At 35.5% G+C, this 18,110-nt stretch overlaps 1 protein-coding gene across 1 annotated transcript in view; it reads right to left on the bottom strand.

The window, feature by feature from the left end:
• The window catches only part of LOC142332263 (lysosomal acid lipase/cholesteryl ester hydrolase-like), a 38,652-nt gene that overhangs the window by 6,999 nt on the left and 13,543 nt on the right, over window positions 1-18,110 (bottom strand). Inside the window, exons 3-5 of the mRNA XM_075378587.1 lie at window positions 14,811-14,931; window positions 9,143-9,389; window positions 5,860-6,015 (exon numbers count right to left, since the gene is read on the bottom strand). Coding sequence (XP_075234702.1) covers window positions 5,860-6,015; window positions 9,143-9,389; window positions 14,811-14,931 — 524 coding nt within the window. The remainder of the gene's footprint in view (window positions 1-5,859; window positions 6,016-9,142; window positions 9,390-14,810; window positions 14,932-18,110) is intronic.

The raw sequence follows: 18,110 nt of genomic DNA, 5'->3' as shown, positions 1-18,110 counted from the left end.
TTGACATTCAAACATTTTTGATTTGAAAATTTTTCAAGATTTTTTGTTTTTTTTTCCGAAAACCGAAAGATCTTGAGAATATATTTTTTGTTGGTAAGGTGGTTAAAAAATTTTTAATTATTTTTTAAATATATCAGCGAAAACCGTGTTTAGGAAATTTACTTATTGAATACTTGATAACCCATCGGTTAAATTGTGTTTTTAAAACAAAAATTAATGATCAGTAATTCTTTTAAAACATTTGTCCAAACCTTTGCATTATTTACTCGCACCAGTTGTCTATAGTTTTTTGAATGCTTATGTCAAATTTATATTTATTCAGTGAAGTGAATAAAAACATAATTAGCTAAAAACAAAGTGTTCATTCCTTAACTTTTCAAACATCAGTATATAAAATATAAATAATTCATAATCGTCTTACTTATAACACATAAGCTAATCTTTGATATCTTGACGACCTAACAGGAAAAATCAATTTAGCAAATTTTACCAAAAAAGTATTTTATTAGTGTTTTGTTTTATAATAGTATCTCTCCCATTCTCACTGCTGATAGGATATGTTTATATAGTAGCTTGTAACTGTTAAAGCCATCGATTGACTTTTAGTCATAAGAGGGTGCAAGTCAACTTCTGCTGTGTATTAATTAGAACACAATCTCTCATATCTGAATTCTATAATAATAGGTGTAGCACAATCAAGAGGTAATCAGTTTCTGGTTATTGGCTTCATTTTAATATCATTCAAACTAATTAAAATGAATTAGCTAATTTACTTTATTTATGGAGATTTTTTTCTAAAGTGAACTTCAATTTTTAAGTGTTATGATGGGTTAGATGTAGTTTTTGCTTCTATAAATAAAGAAGGGAATTTTAAAGACTCAGCAATCAGTCCAGTACATCATATAATAAAATTCTAACAATAAATTATGTAACAATATTATTGCACAAACACGCACGCACATGCTCTCTCTCTCTCTCTCACACACACACACACACACACACACACACACACACACACACACACACACACACACACACACCACACATACATACATACATACATACATACATACATATATATATATATATATATATATATATATTTTTAAAAAGAAATATAGCTTTAAAATTATAAAATTATTTATGATAAAGAAAAAATATGCAGGAGATAAACAGGGATAAAGAGAAAGAAGTTGACTGACATTTGCTCTGAATCCATAGAACATTATGGTCTGTCTGTTCATCTATAAATGATCTGTACAACTTAATTGATCATAAAAAGTGTAGTAACAGATAATAGTTTATGTTTAGTACATGCTACTGTCTGTTGGGTTTTCCATTGTTTACAAGTGTGACTCCACAAGAGAAAGCTGTTTATGAATGGTTTATTGAATTGAAATCAGATATTTAATTGCATTGTAACTTTAATCCTTGATTTGGAAGACCATGTGATATGCCATTTTAAACCTCTAATAAAGGTGAAAAAAATTGTATACAATATCACAGTCCAAAATACTGCAGGAACAAATTTTTCATTTTTCAAAGCATAAAATCCAATCTAATATTTATTCGCTCAGAGATATGGTGAGGTTGAGATGCTTTGTGTTATAATTTACTTTAATTAAAATTGAGAAAAAATTAACTACAAGGCTATTTTTCTTCTTACTATAGCAAAAGGTGCTTAAAGTTCTAATCGCTTCTCAGCCTCTGGCCCTGTGATGTAAACTTGCTTTTCATCTATTGGTAGTTATTATATAGTTTTCTGCAAGTACAGTGTTCCTATGTTCATGTCGTCAGGGCTGTAAAATAGTCAGTCGTTGATAGTCAACCTGCACTGTTGTGGAGTGCTGACCAAACAGTAGTGTAGTGTGTTGCAGTAGTGTCACTGTTGGCAAAGTAAGGACATTTCCTTTATTGAAATAGAGAGTCCCACTTTCATAGGTTCATAAGGCCAAATAAAATTTGCAATTCTCTGACAGGTTCGGGAAGCGATTTGCTCCGACCTCGCCAGTAGTCTTGCAGTGGTCTTCAGGGTTTTAGCTTTGGACTTTTCCAACAACAACAGGGTTGTATAAGAACAGACAACCTTGCTCAGGAAAACAAATTGCTAACACTCACTTAAGTCTTGTGTTAGGTAATAGGTTTCATTTAGACTGCATCATAGTGCCTGGTGGTACAGTCGGTGTATTTATAATTGAATTACGATGGAGCAGCAATTCAGCGGAGATTACTTAAAAGACTTGGTTGGGTTGGCCGAGGATTTGATAACTGGTGACCTCTTCACACCGAGGAGGTCGATCAGTAGGTCTCCGCCGAGGCTGCGGGTTTCCACTAAGGATCCTGTGGTCTCCACATCGAGAGTACCATCTACCCACTCGTGAATGTGCGGAATTGCACTGAAATCCTACTGTAGCATCTGCTTTGAATTGCACAGGGAAGACGGTTGTCGGAACTGCGCAAGGAAGGCACGGTGATGGAGGACAGGCCAAGTCCGAAGGTTGTCACCTTGTGAAATCAGGAGTGGCTGAGAATAGTGGTGGGGTGGTCGGCCCTGAGTCTGAGGTTTCCGGAGTGAAGCCATCTTTAGGTAGGTCTAGTACCGGGTACAAAGGTTTGGGGCGGATCGAGGAGATGAGGACCGCTAGGCCAAAATCTCCTCAAAATGTAATCGCAGATTTCGGTCGAATTCCGACAACTGGTGGACTGGTACCTTTCTGAGTGAGGTTTGTTGGTTGCAGTCTGGCATTAAAATGTGAGAGGGCAGTCCAGGGCACAAACCAAACCCTTGATGCAGTCGTAGCACAAGTATCAGGTAAGGTGGACCAGATTGTGGAAGGAGTCAGGGTCGACAATGGGGAGACTTCTTAGTGAGATCCATACCTTTTTAAAAGGGTGAAGGAGAAGGTGAAAAAGCCTGTTACCTTCAGTCGAAGCGCCGACTGTAATACGTTTTGGCAATTTTTATTGATGTAGAGACAGCATTTCCTTCCTTTTGTTGGAATGCTGTAATGTTCCCGAGGCCCTACAGGCCGTGATGCAAGACTATTTGTCTAACTGCACAGCTCTGTTCAAGGATACGCGCCTAGTTATGGAAAAATCAGTTACTAGGGGAAGCCCACAGGGTTCTGTTCTCGGTCCTCTGCTGTGGAACCTGGTGTTTGACGGATTTCTGGGATTGACTTTCCCAGAAGGGGTCACGGTCTAGGATTTTGCTGATGACTGTCTCCTTTTAGTTTGTGGTAATTTATGACCACAGCTGGAAGAAAGAGCGCAGGCGGCCTTGTCAACCAACGAGAGCAAGATGGACAACCAACATTTAAGGATTTCTGTGCCCATCTCGATTTCCCCCCCGAGAGGAGAAGAGATTTCTGTGCCCAACACGAAGTATCCTCTGAAGGGCGCAGTCAAATTATCGTACAGTCGTAACCCCCATATTAAATATAAAAGCTGTGTAATCAGCCGAGTTAGGGTTCATAAATATCTAGGTGTTTTTTTTTATGAAAAGTTCTTTAGCAACCATATTAAACAAGTATCGGCAGATGTCATCTGTGATGTACAAGTTTAGGAGGATTGCTCAGAAGGACTATGGACTATGGGCTGTCAATTGTGCATGGTGTACCGAGGTGTCTTCAAAAGTATGACTACCCATGTGGCACCCATTTCGTCGTATAGGTTGGATAAGAATAGAGCACTTATTCAAAATTTAAAGAGTGCCTAGTGCAGGGCCTGTATGCACTGGTGTTTTTAAAACAACCTCCTATGAGACTACCACTGTATTGGGAAAGCTCTTCAAGTCGATTTAGTGGTGAAAGTTCAGGCGGTCATATGAAGATTATAAAGAGGTAGCGAGGCCGAGGATTTGGGATGCGGTTTTGAGCTGAGCCTGTATCGGAGCAGAACAGTGATCTCGATGCACCTGAGCTAAATTTCAAACAGTTGCCAATCTCCTGCCTGCAGAGGATGCTTTAAAGCCTTGCAATGGAAGCATGGCAGCAAGAATGGCACACGAGGACTAAGGGAAGGTCCTTGTATAAATTAATACCTGGGGCTCATTTTTAAGGGCAACAGGATTCCAGTTGCTCACCAACCATGTGAATTTAAGATAATATTTGTGTAGGTTCTGCGTGGTAACTGATGAGCTGTGTGTCTGCGAGGTGGTCCAGTCGAACAAACATATGATGTTCGACTACCCTGCTCTTGGGGGGGGGCCAGAACTCAGGCCACCCTGGAACTTAAAGTTCAAGGGGAAAATTGGCCTCTCACAAGCGGTGAGTCAGTGTGGCGTGAGCTGCATTTTCGGACTGTGTGGGAGTTCCTTGAAGCAGTTGCATTGCAATTGGCATCAGTAGTTTCTTACTACTGGTGGGAAATGGAAGAGAGACTCTTGCTGGACTGCTGTAGGAGGCTATCCAAGAGAAATAGCTGGCCGTCATCCAATAGCTCCAAGAACTGTAAATGGTGGATAGGTACTTGCTGGCCAGAGACCTAGGTGTGGCGGCAAATTTCTGTCTTTGACAATATAAATTTTATATTTATGACTGTCATATACTTTAATATAGATGGAGTGCTCCAACCTAATTTTAGTTAAAATATGACAAGTTCTGATTGTATGACAAACGGCTGGACACAAAAGTGACTGGTGTATTATACCGTACTTATTCCGTTCACACTATTAGGTCAGCTCCAGGAGCTAGTTAGGAGAATGGTCACTTAGGTTGTTCAAGGCTCAGTAGCCCTTCATGGCACAGATATTCAGTCTTCTACTTTAGGGTGACCAAATAGGGTGGTGGCAGGAGTAATCCTAGTAAACCAACTTAGAGTTCTAATTTAAACTTACTTGTTTTTATCAGTTACTTCACTTTGGGGCTCGACCTGCTTTAATATGAACTCAGCTTCAATGGAGAATCAGGGGGCTTTATTCACTACTGCCATCTTTGTACAAATAATCTTGACTAACACCGTGTGCCACACCTGTTCAGTCTACAACATAGTTCTCATGATGTTATCTGGGGTAAGCATGCTGAAATCTCTCATGTATGTTGTGGTGTCCTTCTCTTTGCAATAACCACATTTTGCAGAGGTCTCAATGCACACAGGTATGCTTTAAAACAACTGTGAATGGTAAGGAACTGGGTCAACTTGTACCCCAGCTCCCCATGTTTACAGTCCAGCCATCTCTGGAAGTCCAGGATCAGTTTGTAGGTCCATCTACCCTATTAATTTAAGCCTACTGGGAAGGCGTCCAATTGTTCAATTGACTGAGAATTTACTGATGGAATTAAAAATTAATCATTGGTTTAATTAAGTTGACCAATAAAATAAAATCAAATAATTTATTAAAAAAAGAAGAAAATAAAGTTCAATGTAATTTTCAAAACATAATTAATCTTATAAGTTAATTTAATTTAAAATGTTTGCAGATTTTAATACAGCAAATTCAAACTGCATATTTCATTCAATTGACTGTGTGCAAGGTGACTGTGAAAGGAAGAACTACATCGGATATATATTTATGTTAAGTGCAATGACTCTAATGGCTATAGATAACCTAAAGCCATTCATTTCTGAATCCTAAGAATGATAAGCATACTATCCCAGGTTTAATAAAGAAAGTAGAGTGAATCAATGTCTCATTGCCTTCTTTAATCAGCCAAATATACTATCACACCTCAGCATATTAAGCTAAACAACCCTACAAGTGACTCCTTCATACTGTTCTTTATAGTACTAGCTACATAATGAACATCACAATTCACAGATAAAACATCTCAACTTACACAAATTAACAAATGTTTATCTGTGAAAAAGAATTTTATATACATTGGTTCTAGACAATAGAAATGGTTTCATTATACTTGCCTTATCCAATTCAGAAAAATCAAATCCAGTTATTAAGCCTATAAATGTTTCACACACACGAAAAGTTAAGCTGTTATTGCATATATGTGAATGTGCAAAATCCAACCAATTACTTTGTGGTAATAATTCATATTTGTCATGATCTAGAAGATAATTCTGAAATTAAAAAACATCAGTAGTATTTTATTTATAACATTTTTTTACAAGTAATTATTCTTGTGAAGCTATGAATTGTTCTAAAAGTTAGCATGAATTCATTGTTACTGTACCTCAAGAGAACCACATGTTTTTTTAGTATGAAAATATTAGACTCAATTTTATTTTGGTGAACTCCAGGTCATTCTAATAATCAGGAATTGTCCAGAATTTCCTCATCATGCATATTCTCTTTCAACTGTTCCAGATCATTTAATTTCACATCATTTTTTCATTCATCATAGTAATATTATGTGCAAATTTAGACATTGGTACCCAAATTCAACTACTGAGGCAACATCAGTTATCTTAGTAATTTTAAAACTTAATAATTTATTTGTAAATTACCATACAGAGGTATGGCAAGTCATACCTCAGAGAGATGGCATAGTCTACAGGAAAGTGTCCAACAAATTGCTAACCCTAACCTTTAGAAATATTGCTATTCTTCATCCTTCATATATAGAATATATATATATATATATATATATATATATATATATATATATATATTAATATATATAATATTATATTTTTAATATATATAATTATATATAGAAATATATTGATAACCTGTAGAAATATTTGATGAAAAATATTTTATAATACAATGAATTATTGTTTTAAAATTTCTAAAAATAAATAATTCATCTGAGGTGCCATAATAAAAAACAATTGTAGATGAGCCGACACAAAACATTGTTCACTCTTGAAAATAACATAGCCATTTCCAAGAATAATAAGCATTAAATTTCAGACTTGGGAAAGTGAAGAATTGAATCGCTTAAACTATCTGCTTATAGAAGTATGATCTACATACTACTCTACTCACACATGTTGCCTGAAAGCCACATTGAACTCAAAACTATAATACTTAACACACATAGATAAATATATAACTATATCCTCCTACGCAAAATAAAAACAGAACAAATATACATCACATTAACATACATAAACAAAGACTCAGAGAAATTAGCTTAATTTAAAGTATCTCGATCTTTAGAACAACAAATGAAACAAATCATTACACATAGAATGTAATCACCATGAATGTAATGTGCAGTCAGAATGTTTATTTTTTATAATGCAAAAAAATAAACATTCTGACTGCACATTTTTCTACATCGATTAAACGGAACGTAATCTTAAACAAAAATACAATAAAAACTTAAAATCCCTCTACAACAACATAAAGAGTCGACATTTATTAATACAAATTCATCAACATAGACAACAACCTTGATATTCGACCAAACACAAAAGAGGATTCGCATCTTAACACACCTAAACATCATAAAATGTATAAACATACAAAAATGCAGAACAACGACATACTAAATGAAAAAACAAACATGATTCAAATTTCACACACTTTTTGACTACATTCTTAATATATGATTGCCTGATTAGAAAAAACTGCGACCAGTACAGTACATCAGTGTAAAACAACAGCACCAGTCGCAGAGGACAATCACAAAGAACACAGAAAACCTTTTCAAGTAAGTTTTTTAATAACATATTTTTATACAGTTTATTAAGCGCATCATTACAAAAATATTTATTTCAAATTAATATTGTTGCCAGTTATAATGAAGAAAACATAAAAAATTATATTTTTCATATTTGTTTACCAAGGAGAATGAATATTGTAATATTTAATTCTACAAACGACTCAATTTCTCTCTTTATTTACAGAGAATAGCTATTAAATGAAAATCATTATTTTTAGAAGAAACAACTCCAATTAAAAAAACTTGTAATCAAAATGGTTTACATGGATCACATTAAAAAAAAAAAAAAAACAATTGGTTCAGTAGAAATTATTTTACCTGTTCTATGGGAAACAGTATATTACATACTGTTATCTATTAGGGGAAAGACTAAATATAGCAAACTTCTCATTCAGTATAACACCTTAATTTAATAAATACAAATACTTAAAAGCCAATTTGTATTTATTGCTGTTTATTTACATATCCTTGCAGAAGTCTAATATGTTTTATTACTCCTTCCAAAACTGCTTCTAACTGAAAAATCTAGGATTATAACAACAGTTTCATTTACACTATATTTTGTACCTCAGTACAATATTTCTGTAATATGAACACAGTTAAAAGTTTTTCCCTCCTTAAGCACATCAAAAGAAAGTAAAGAAAATATTATGAAAAAAAATTTGTATTATTTTTTCAAGTCATACAAAATTAGTAAAAAAAAGATAACATTGTTAAACTTGATACAGTTTTAACAAGAACTATAGTGCAATACGTGAGTGATGCAATAAATAAAAGTGCTACAAAAAAAATCATTTAATATGTGAGCACTTTCATATAAAAGTTACTTAATCAATTAACGCTCAAATGAGAGCTTATATGTCCAGCAGAGATTCATGTACACTTTTGTATTCTATCTTAAGATGGGGATAAAGTAAACCTATTATTAACTTTTTATCAGGTAAGTAGTTTATCGGTTTCAGTGAATAAATACCTGAGACGTCTCTGAGTAGTATCCTGGGAATTGAGACTTATTCTTTAAGTAAACCATTAACGGTAAATATCAGAAAGAACTGGTTCTTGTAGATACACTGAGTAGTTGTAATTGACATTTTTTTAATAATACTGATATTAGTCAATCTTCGTTTAAACTTTATTAAACAAATTGTAGTTATTACACCAGATAGGTTAAGTTTTGATGATTTTTTTTTATTTTGACATATTTCTACGTAGTTTGTATAGTAAAATAATAAAGCAACATTGAATATCCAGTTGTTTATTGCTGTAATTCAATTAACTTAAATTCAAAAGGATTTTCTTGCAGTTGTGTCAGTAAAAATATGGCTAAAGGCATGATTTACAATCAACTGAATTACAACCTCATTCAGAGAACCAGTTAACTCTCAAAGCAGGGAGCTTTTGTGATATGTGCCTGATTATAATGCATTGTTCTAATTTTAACAAATAAACCTTTCTCTAAGATTAAAAAATAATTTCTCCAAAAAATATATCTGCTAAAAAACAAGATTTAGTTTACTTACAAAAATATACATTACAAATTTACAATGGTATTTAATAATATAAAATATTTATACCGATAGAAAAGGTTCAGTAAGCTCAAGAAATCTTAACAGTGGGCTTTTAATATGGTCAACAAATGCGATCGGTGCAAGACTAAAACAAGCTTTTATCACTTTATTGTACTCAGGTCGTGTTGACATTAAAACATATGATATTGTTGTACCCATGCTGTGTCCTATATAGTAAATCTGTTTTTGTCCAGTTGAGCTTAATATATAATCAATTGTTGCTGGTAAATCATAGTAACCCATTTCATGAAAACTGTAACAGATAAACAAAGCAAAGCATAAATTGATTAGTCATTATGGAAAAGTTATTACCTATCATTAATTTTCCAGTTTTGTGGGTAGCTAGAAAGCTAATCCTTTAACAGAGTTATCCCTAAAGGATAACTAAAAGGGAGTTTAACTAAGGAATCTAAAAATCCGAGAAAAAATGAATTTTGTTAATTATCCTTAAGTAGTTAAATTAAATACAGATTAATGTAAAAAAAAACCTGAATCTCTGGACACTTGATACCTGAACAAATGTTCTCCATAAAAGTTTTTTACTCCCTGCTGTGGGATTTTACAAAATCAGTGTTTGTATTATGGTAATTCTGTTGTTGTATTATGTAAATAAACTTTTAAGTTATTGAATACAATCAGAAAAAATAAATGTTAACAATAAAATGAAAACTGCACCAACACACGAATTGGCATGACAAAAGTCATCTGCCTGATTCTTTCTACATATTATTATAATCTGTTGTTTATAATTTTTAAATTTTACAAATTAAATGAGATTATCATTATTTTTCCATTAATCAATTATCTACATTACACTACTTACCATACCCAACCCTCCCTGTACCTCTATAATGACATACTGCTAACCGGTCTGCCTTTCTTTTGTTTTTTTTCAAGATATAAAAATATTAACTACAAAATTGAAATAAGAGAGGACGTTAAAGTGCCTTTAATTTCATACATTTATTCCAATAAGTATTTTACAAAAAGTTTCTTTTTTTTTACTATTATTTATTTTATCTTTTCTATTTATTTTCCCCATTTAGCATACTGTTAATAATTATACTCCCCAACTAGTCAATTTCTGTATTTTCTTCCTTCTCGGATGTATCCCACCAGTGTGTTCCAGTTATTGCCATTCAAATAATCAGTTACTTCATTTGTATTCAACCTATTACAATCAAACCATTTTCTTCTGATTTCATTTAATGCTGGGCAAATACCTTTAAAATGTTCAATACATTCTTCACACCAAGGTTACATAACACATTGATGTGTTTCCTACCCTGTTTGATACATTATTTAAGCCAAGTAGCCCACAACACATTTTAAATACAGTGCTCATTATCACCTATCATACTCCTCCAATGTATGTCTTGTCACCAAGATTAAATATCAGCTTTTTTTTTGTTTTCAATGAGTCTGAGGAACCCCATTTAAGGGCAGTGTCAGGCTCACTAGCAGGTTTCACAAAGTGTTACTAAAAGTGCATATGTGTGCCTGAGCTCTACCCACTAAAGCTCCCATCTCACCGGTCCACCCTCCCAGGGCTGGACCAGCAATTAAGCATTACACAGCTGCAGGAGGTACCTTCTGGCTCGGGTGGTCAGGGGTCGAGCCTCATCACCGATGCCTATCCTCGCAAGCGTAGACAAACAGCAGCTCAAAAGAGGACTGTCCATCACCCCTTTACCCTCCGGCTTGAACTTCTAAGAATTACCTTCAAGGTCACGTTGATCAGCATTTCATTCCCTAAGGACCTGCTCTTTGGCACTTAGAACTTCCTCGATGTATTTCTCTACAGCTTCCCACTGTTTACAGCTGGACAGCATGTAGCTCACAGTTGTCTCTGGTAATAACCTGCCTAGTCCCAGTCTTTCTTTGATCTGTACCCATCTTGGGCATTTAAAAATGTGTGGGCCAAAGTATCTTCCTATTCACATTAAAAATATTTTGGTGAGTCTCTTCTCCCAAATCTATAGAGATACGTCCCGAATACCCAGTGCCCGAACGGGAACTGAGTTAGGAGACTTCCGAGTCGTGAGGGACTTTACCGGAGGTCGTCTTTTGATCCTCTAACTGATTACATCTCACAGTCATAAGCCAGGCCTCAGTCCGAATGTTTTGCTTGGCATTTCTCTGTTTTCAGTCAAATGAACACCTGATGTTTGACTACCCTGCTCTTGGAAAGGCCAGGGACTGGATCACCCTAGAACATAGAGGTCAAGGAGAAAATTGGCCACTCACAAGCGGCGAGTCAATGTGGCGAGAGCCGCATTGTCGGACTGTGTTGGAGTTCCTAGATGCGGTTGCTATGTTCAACCGGCATCTGTAGTTTGCTTAAGAAAAAGACTCTTACCGCGTTGCAGTGGGAAGCTAACCCTGAGTATGGCTGACTACCAGCCAATTATTATGGCTCCAAGCGCTATAAAATTGTGAACAGGTACTTGCTGGCATTCACCGACCAAGGCGTGGCAGCAAATTGCTGCCTAGATGAAGTAAATTTTAATTTATGGATGTCATATATATTTTTAGTAGTTGACGGGGTGCGCCTACACATTTTAATAAATATACGACAAATGATCGGGTTGAACACGTAAGCCGATGGTTTATGGCACCGCTCTTAATCGGCTCACGCTGTTAAGTAAGATCTAGGAGCTTTTTAGGATACTGGTCGCAAAACTGTTGCGTGGCTCAGTAGCCATTTGCGGCACAGACATTCAGTCGTATGCATTAGAGCAACCGAATGAAGTGGTTGCGGGAGAAATGCCAAGCAAAACAATGACGGCTTCAAGCACTCTCTCATCGATGGACTGGCCACCGCTTAAGGATCCGTCCATTGGCCGAGGCCGCCGTAGGACCCTATCTCAGCCAGTTTTGGTGGCCCGGCCGAATCGCTCAGCCATCAATTCCACCTCCACCATCGTTCAATGCGCCATTCCAACCATATAAGACAGCTGCGCACTCGCGCCCCAGCCTGTGCTGATCCCGGCTCCTTAGTTTACAGCGACCCGAATCTAGAACTCTTATATCGCCTCCGTAAACGATCTCATACATTATAAGCCTATGATCGCTCACACTGGCATCGGGCCAGACAGTCCAACGACTTGTACTTCGCAGCAAGTTGCCCGTCACCAAAGTGATGTCGATGTAACTTTCTCCCGATTCTGAAGAGAATAACGGCAGTTGTTCTGCATCAGTAATCAAGAAGAGTTTTCTGGCTTCCACGAACTGTTCGAGAGCTGCGCCTCTATGCTTAGTGAGTGGTGAACCCCAGGCGGGAGACTTGGCATTAGTGTCAAGAGCAACCAGCACTCTAGCGCCCGTCCAGAATCCTTCCCAACTTTGCCAGCAAGTTAACGGTACTCCATCCAAGCTGGAAGTATCCCGACACTAGTACGATATCAAGTGAAACCCTCGTGATTTGCGTCAGCGAATCGCTCATCGGACCGATGGGATATCTAGAAGACACCCGACGAATCTGAGCCAACCACGATCGCGGAGAGCGGCCTTCCCCCACGAGAATTAATAACATCCACCCCGCGGAAGCCGACCACCCTATCCACGACCGCGTATGGCTCCTGGATCAAGAGGACCTCGAGGTCGTACTCCTCAAAGCGCCTCATGACCTCACTGGTGAATGATGCAGATTTAACCGCCCTATACGCAAGCGTTCAACATGGTGGCGTCCGTCCTCAAAGGCTTCCCTCAATTCAGGCGTCGCCATACGCCGTATAGTTCACGATCTTTGCCCGGGTTATGTCATGCGATCTGCATTGTTTGCTCTCGACCCGGTGTCCTACATCAAAACCTTTCACTAAGGCACAGGGAACCCACTTTGCAGAGGGGGTTTTATTAGGGCAGTTAACTGCCCTGTGCCCAACAAGGACGCAATGAACACATATCTCCGACTGCGCTCTCCAGCGGAGAAAGGTGTGATCAAAGCCTTGACGTTTGAAGCACCGGGGTACTTCTGTACGGTCGACAACCCTGCAAGAGGTCCACCCTAGGAACAGCCGACTACCGGCCTCCAAGACCTGCCGGATCTTTGACAAGGTCTCAATTATCCAGCGGCTCTTTGGGGCCTCTTTCCGCCCCAACTGCCGGACCACCCATGTCCCCTTGAGAAAGTACTCGACAGCCATATCCAAAACAGAGTTTTGGCTGTGTATAACCCTGAGGATTTCGGGCTCCTCTACCCTCGTCGCCCTTGGCAAATCGTAGACCAATATTTGCGGCCTCCGTTCGGCCAGCAACTGAGCCTTCAGCCTATTCTTCCTAAGAACGACGGCCTCCAGCACCCGCTTCGCCTGCTGCTCATTAACAACCTCCAAGACGACTCCATGATCGTTTGTTTTTGTGACCCCCACTGAACGTGAAAGAATCCCATGGAAGCCATGGAAGCCACAGTGAGTGAAAGGATAAGAAAAAGATGTATGATAGTGAGGAAAAGGACTAAGCATTTGCTGTTGGACACAAAGTTAAAGATTCCCTCCCGCACTGCAAATGCCTGAATCCTACTGAAAATCAGATGGAACAAGCATGAGAAATTTCCAATTAAAAAGTTTAATTATTTGCTACAACAAAGATTTTTTTCTTTCAGAAAATATAAGTGCTATCTGAAACTACATAATTAAAATATTAAATAAATTACATAATTTTTAACGGAATAGTCTCACTCGCCCCCAAAATTGTTTTTAGTGTATTATTTCCCTTCTCAACAATAAAACAAGCAACCAGATCTCCACTGGTATATAGCAAATGATTGGTTAGTGAGGAAATTTTTTCTGTGCCAATTTACACAATTGTAAATTAATTTTCAAACGATATTCGGTATAAATACGCCAATCTGACTTAACGAAACAACTTTTTGATCGTATCGGTAAAATTAAAACAAATACTTATATTAATAAAGTTGTGATTTTTAATAACTTTGATTTTTCAAATTTGGTGAATCGTATCTTCACATCGATTTGTTAAACGGTAAATACTTTCACTGACCAGCTAAACGGTGATTATGTGATGTTGTAGGACCCAAGTATTCTTGGTCGTCAGTATTTAAGGTCGGTCAGCTTAAGATCGTATAATCTGGGTCGGTTTTGTAAACCGTTTTGTAGAGATATATAATTTTAGAATATAAAACTAAATATTTTTCTGTCGACGTTCAACTTGCATTTGAGTATAATGTTAACTTACGAAAAATAAAACTGGAAAGCAATTTTTTTGCAAAAAAAAGATATTGAAATAAAGAAACCAAATAATTTTATCTGTCGAAAATAAATAACATTTTAGCTTTAAAAATGAAATCTGTATATATTATGCGATAGCATTGAACCTCAAGCAAGGTCGATTATTCAAGTATGTCTGCCACTTAGTTGTTGAGACTCCATAGGAAACAAAATATTCAATATCGAAGATAAAGAAAAATATCTTAAATTTTTATTTTGATGAAATCAATCATTTCTGACCGAATTTGGCTATTCTCAAATTCTATAAATATGTTTTTAAAAAAATTTCACGGTGATTGAATGTCCTACTCAGGAATTTTGTAAATGTGTGGCTAGACAAACATACATTATTTACAATTTAATCGCTCTTTGAATTTGAACGTTTATAATAACCGTAATTAACATTATCTCAAAACATTTTTTTAAGCATTGACTGTTACTCTTACCTAAAATTCCAAAAACGTGGTGGTTCTTTAACTGAATTTAGGAATTCATGACGTTTTGAGTAGGTATTACCTCTGACATTAGGCATCCATACATCGTAGCCTTCATCTGCAAGTGCAAAACCTAGAATTTAACAGTAAAATGTGTATTAGCTATGCAAGTAGCTCGGTCTTGTCCCATTTAATTCTAAGTAAAAAGATTAATAAAAAATCTATCGGTATTTTTCTTCGTTTGTTATCGAGCAGTGTTTCAGAATTTGTTTTTTTTATAGCGAGTTTGATAATAAATTTAATAAATTTAATACGTAGATTTGAGCATTAAGAGTTTAGCAGAACTATTTAACGTAGTTAGTAAAAAATAGATAAAATCAAGTTTTCATGACAAAAGCTATTAGATTCGTGGTAGGATAATGAGTATCTGAAACCCTCTGATTAATTACACTGACAGAAAAAAAACTTTTTTTAATGTTTCTCTAAGTGTGATACAATTTCTTGAATTGCTTTTTTGCGTACATTACAGATCTGTAAATACAATCTTTCTATCACCCTTAATTTTAAACGAATTACGATTCAAAAATATTAAAGGAAAATATAGTTAAAATCTGTAAAATTTATAATTTTACACGGTCATACCTGTGTTAGAATGATTTTTCTGATGCCTTTCTTTTAAAAATAGCCTCATGCACATCCCAAATTAATGTCCTACAGTAATCGGCTAGCATGTTAGTATTCCGTTTTCTTTATAGCGACTTTCCATTAACGAAATGTCTGGGTGGAAACGTTCACTGTGTTCCTCACTAACGTATCCGAGGTTGTCCGGGAAAAAATCCAGATGTGAGTGGAGGAATTGTATTTTCAAAGACATTTTACATCCCTTAGCTCTGTATGAAGTAAGAAGTTGATTAACAATATCGTGGTAATTGTCGGATTCTTGTTTGCCGAGAAAAGTTTTGCAAACGTTTTTAAATGAAGCCCAAGCTGCACTTTCTACATTATTTAACATCGAGTAAAATACTTCATCTTTGATTGACTCTCTTATTTGAGGACCAATAAGTATTCCTTCTTTAATTTTTTCTTCACTTACATTCGGAAATTTCTGCCTGATGTACAAAAATCCGAGACTATCTTCTTCATTGCTTTTACAGAATTTTTCATTAGTCCTAGCTTGATATGGAGAGGCGGTAAGAATATTTTTTGGGTTCAGCTAAGGGCTCATGAATAATATTTTTCCCATTTGGAGTTAAGTTGTCTTGTTTCTTCCTCTCTTTGGTAACGTAAAGTTTATCCCTAGCTTGGGTGTCCCATTCACAAAGAAAACACATGAACTTAGTATAGCCTGACTGCATGCCTAACAAAATAGCTACAACTTTCAAACCACCGCATATGTTCCAGCTATGTTTTTTATAATTTATTTTTTCAAGAACGTCTTTCATCGCATCGTATGTTTCTCAAATTAATCGAAGGATATTTGTTACCGTAGTGTAGTAGAACCGCTTTTAAGTTATACTTGTTAAGCTCATCAATATTTTTGCAATAAAACAAATTATTTTCATCAATAAAGTACTGAGAAATTTATTTTTGTTGGCTTCAAAATCCTGAAAATTTTGTATTTTATTAAAGTAAATTCCAACCTTGCAGTCTGATCCAAACAATTCAGGTTGATTTTTTGATAAATTTAAATCCCTAACCGAGTCATTTAATTCACCTTGTGATATAAGATGTGGCTTATTGGAAAATAATTCAAAATCAAAATCGTTGTTTTCTTCAGTACTGCCTGATTCTTTATCGCTGCTTTCGAAACATACATTCACAGGCGGCTCAGGATCTGGAATAATTTCACCGTGTGGTACAGGCCTGATTGCAGACTAAGGGTATTTTACAATATGTTTAGAATTTCCTGAAATTTCAGACACACTTGTTAAACAAAAGTATCAATCGGTTACATGATCCTTTGGTTCACACCAAACCACAGGTACACCAAATGGCAAAGCCTTCCGTGTACCTTTCAGCAATCCTCTTAAATATACAGAACAGTTAGTGCATAATATGAGGAGCCCACGTCTTATCCTGATCATCAATTTTACACTAAAAACGATATGCTTTTTTAATTGAAGGTGTAATGTTTTTCTATTTGATTTTAAGGTAAACTCACCGCATACATAACAAAAGGCATCCACATCATTTACACAATTTTGAAGCATTATGACACTCCACTGGTAACAAACTTAAGACGGCAATAAGACTGAAGAAAATTAATTCATTCCTAAATCCAGCGTTTAATACAAACAATACAGTGTTTTCAGCTACATGTTTTGACCTGCACAGACATAATTATTCTTGTCCATGAAGGCTTGCTCTTCAGTATTAGATGTGATGTCATAATATGTGACTGATACGATTTAATTCTTTGTCTAGTATTGTTTATTTATAGCTTACAAATTACGTTAACAATAAAAAACGAGCTATCAAAATACGATATAAGAGGTTAAAATGCTAACTATACGTTGAAAAATGAAAAAAGTTCTTTAATTAAAATTTAAAGATTTTTCAAATGGCGGGTGATAAAAAGATTCTGAGATCATATTCGTTTTCAGCATCAAAAAAACAGATTAAAATCATATATCGCATGTTAGGAAACAAAAATTATGTTTATCAATGTTATCGTTCAAACATCTACGTGTAATTGATGACAGTTCCTCATTATTTACTACAAAAATATAATCATTTTAAGGTTGAATGATTTAAAAAGTATTTAAGCGATCTAATGATAAAAGAAGAAACGGAACAAATAGGTTTGTGGAAGTCCGTGAAAGTATCTTATCCGAAGGTAAAGTCATCTTATTTTGGAAAAACTTTCTATATGATTTCAGTACTTTTGGTAACTTAAAAGAATTGTGTAATGAAAATTTTTTACCGGCTAAAAGAGTTTCTTCCCTTCCCGATAAGTTAAAGGTTTAGTAACTACACTTGCCGTAGAATTAACAGCAGATGGTATTTTCTTGGGGTTAAACACAAGTAATTAAACTGAAATGTTTCACTGTAAACCAAAGTAAATTCTATTTATTTACAAATTTTATAATTGCTAATTACATTAATTATAAAGCTACCTGTAAACCAAAGAAACAATATTTAAGGCTTGTTATTCGCTATGTTGTTCCCCTCTTTTACAAACAATTTTTTGTTGGTCTAATTCAATTAGTCATTAACACGCCATATGTTTATTAATTTCTTATTATTTTTATCTCCTAAACAATCAAACTTGTGTAAATTCAATCGTATTAAGGAAGTAATATACTCGTACTT

This window comes from Lycorma delicatula, chromosome 11, assembly GCF_047948215.1.
Source record: "Lycorma delicatula isolate Av1 chromosome 11, ASM4794821v1, whole genome shotgun sequence".
NCBI classification, from domain to species: Eukaryota; Metazoa; Arthropoda; class Insecta; order Hemiptera; family Fulgoridae; genus Lycorma; species Lycorma delicatula.
The sequence above is the reverse complement of the archived record's forward strand: the minus strand, read 5'-3'. Positions and strand labels throughout refer to the sequence as shown.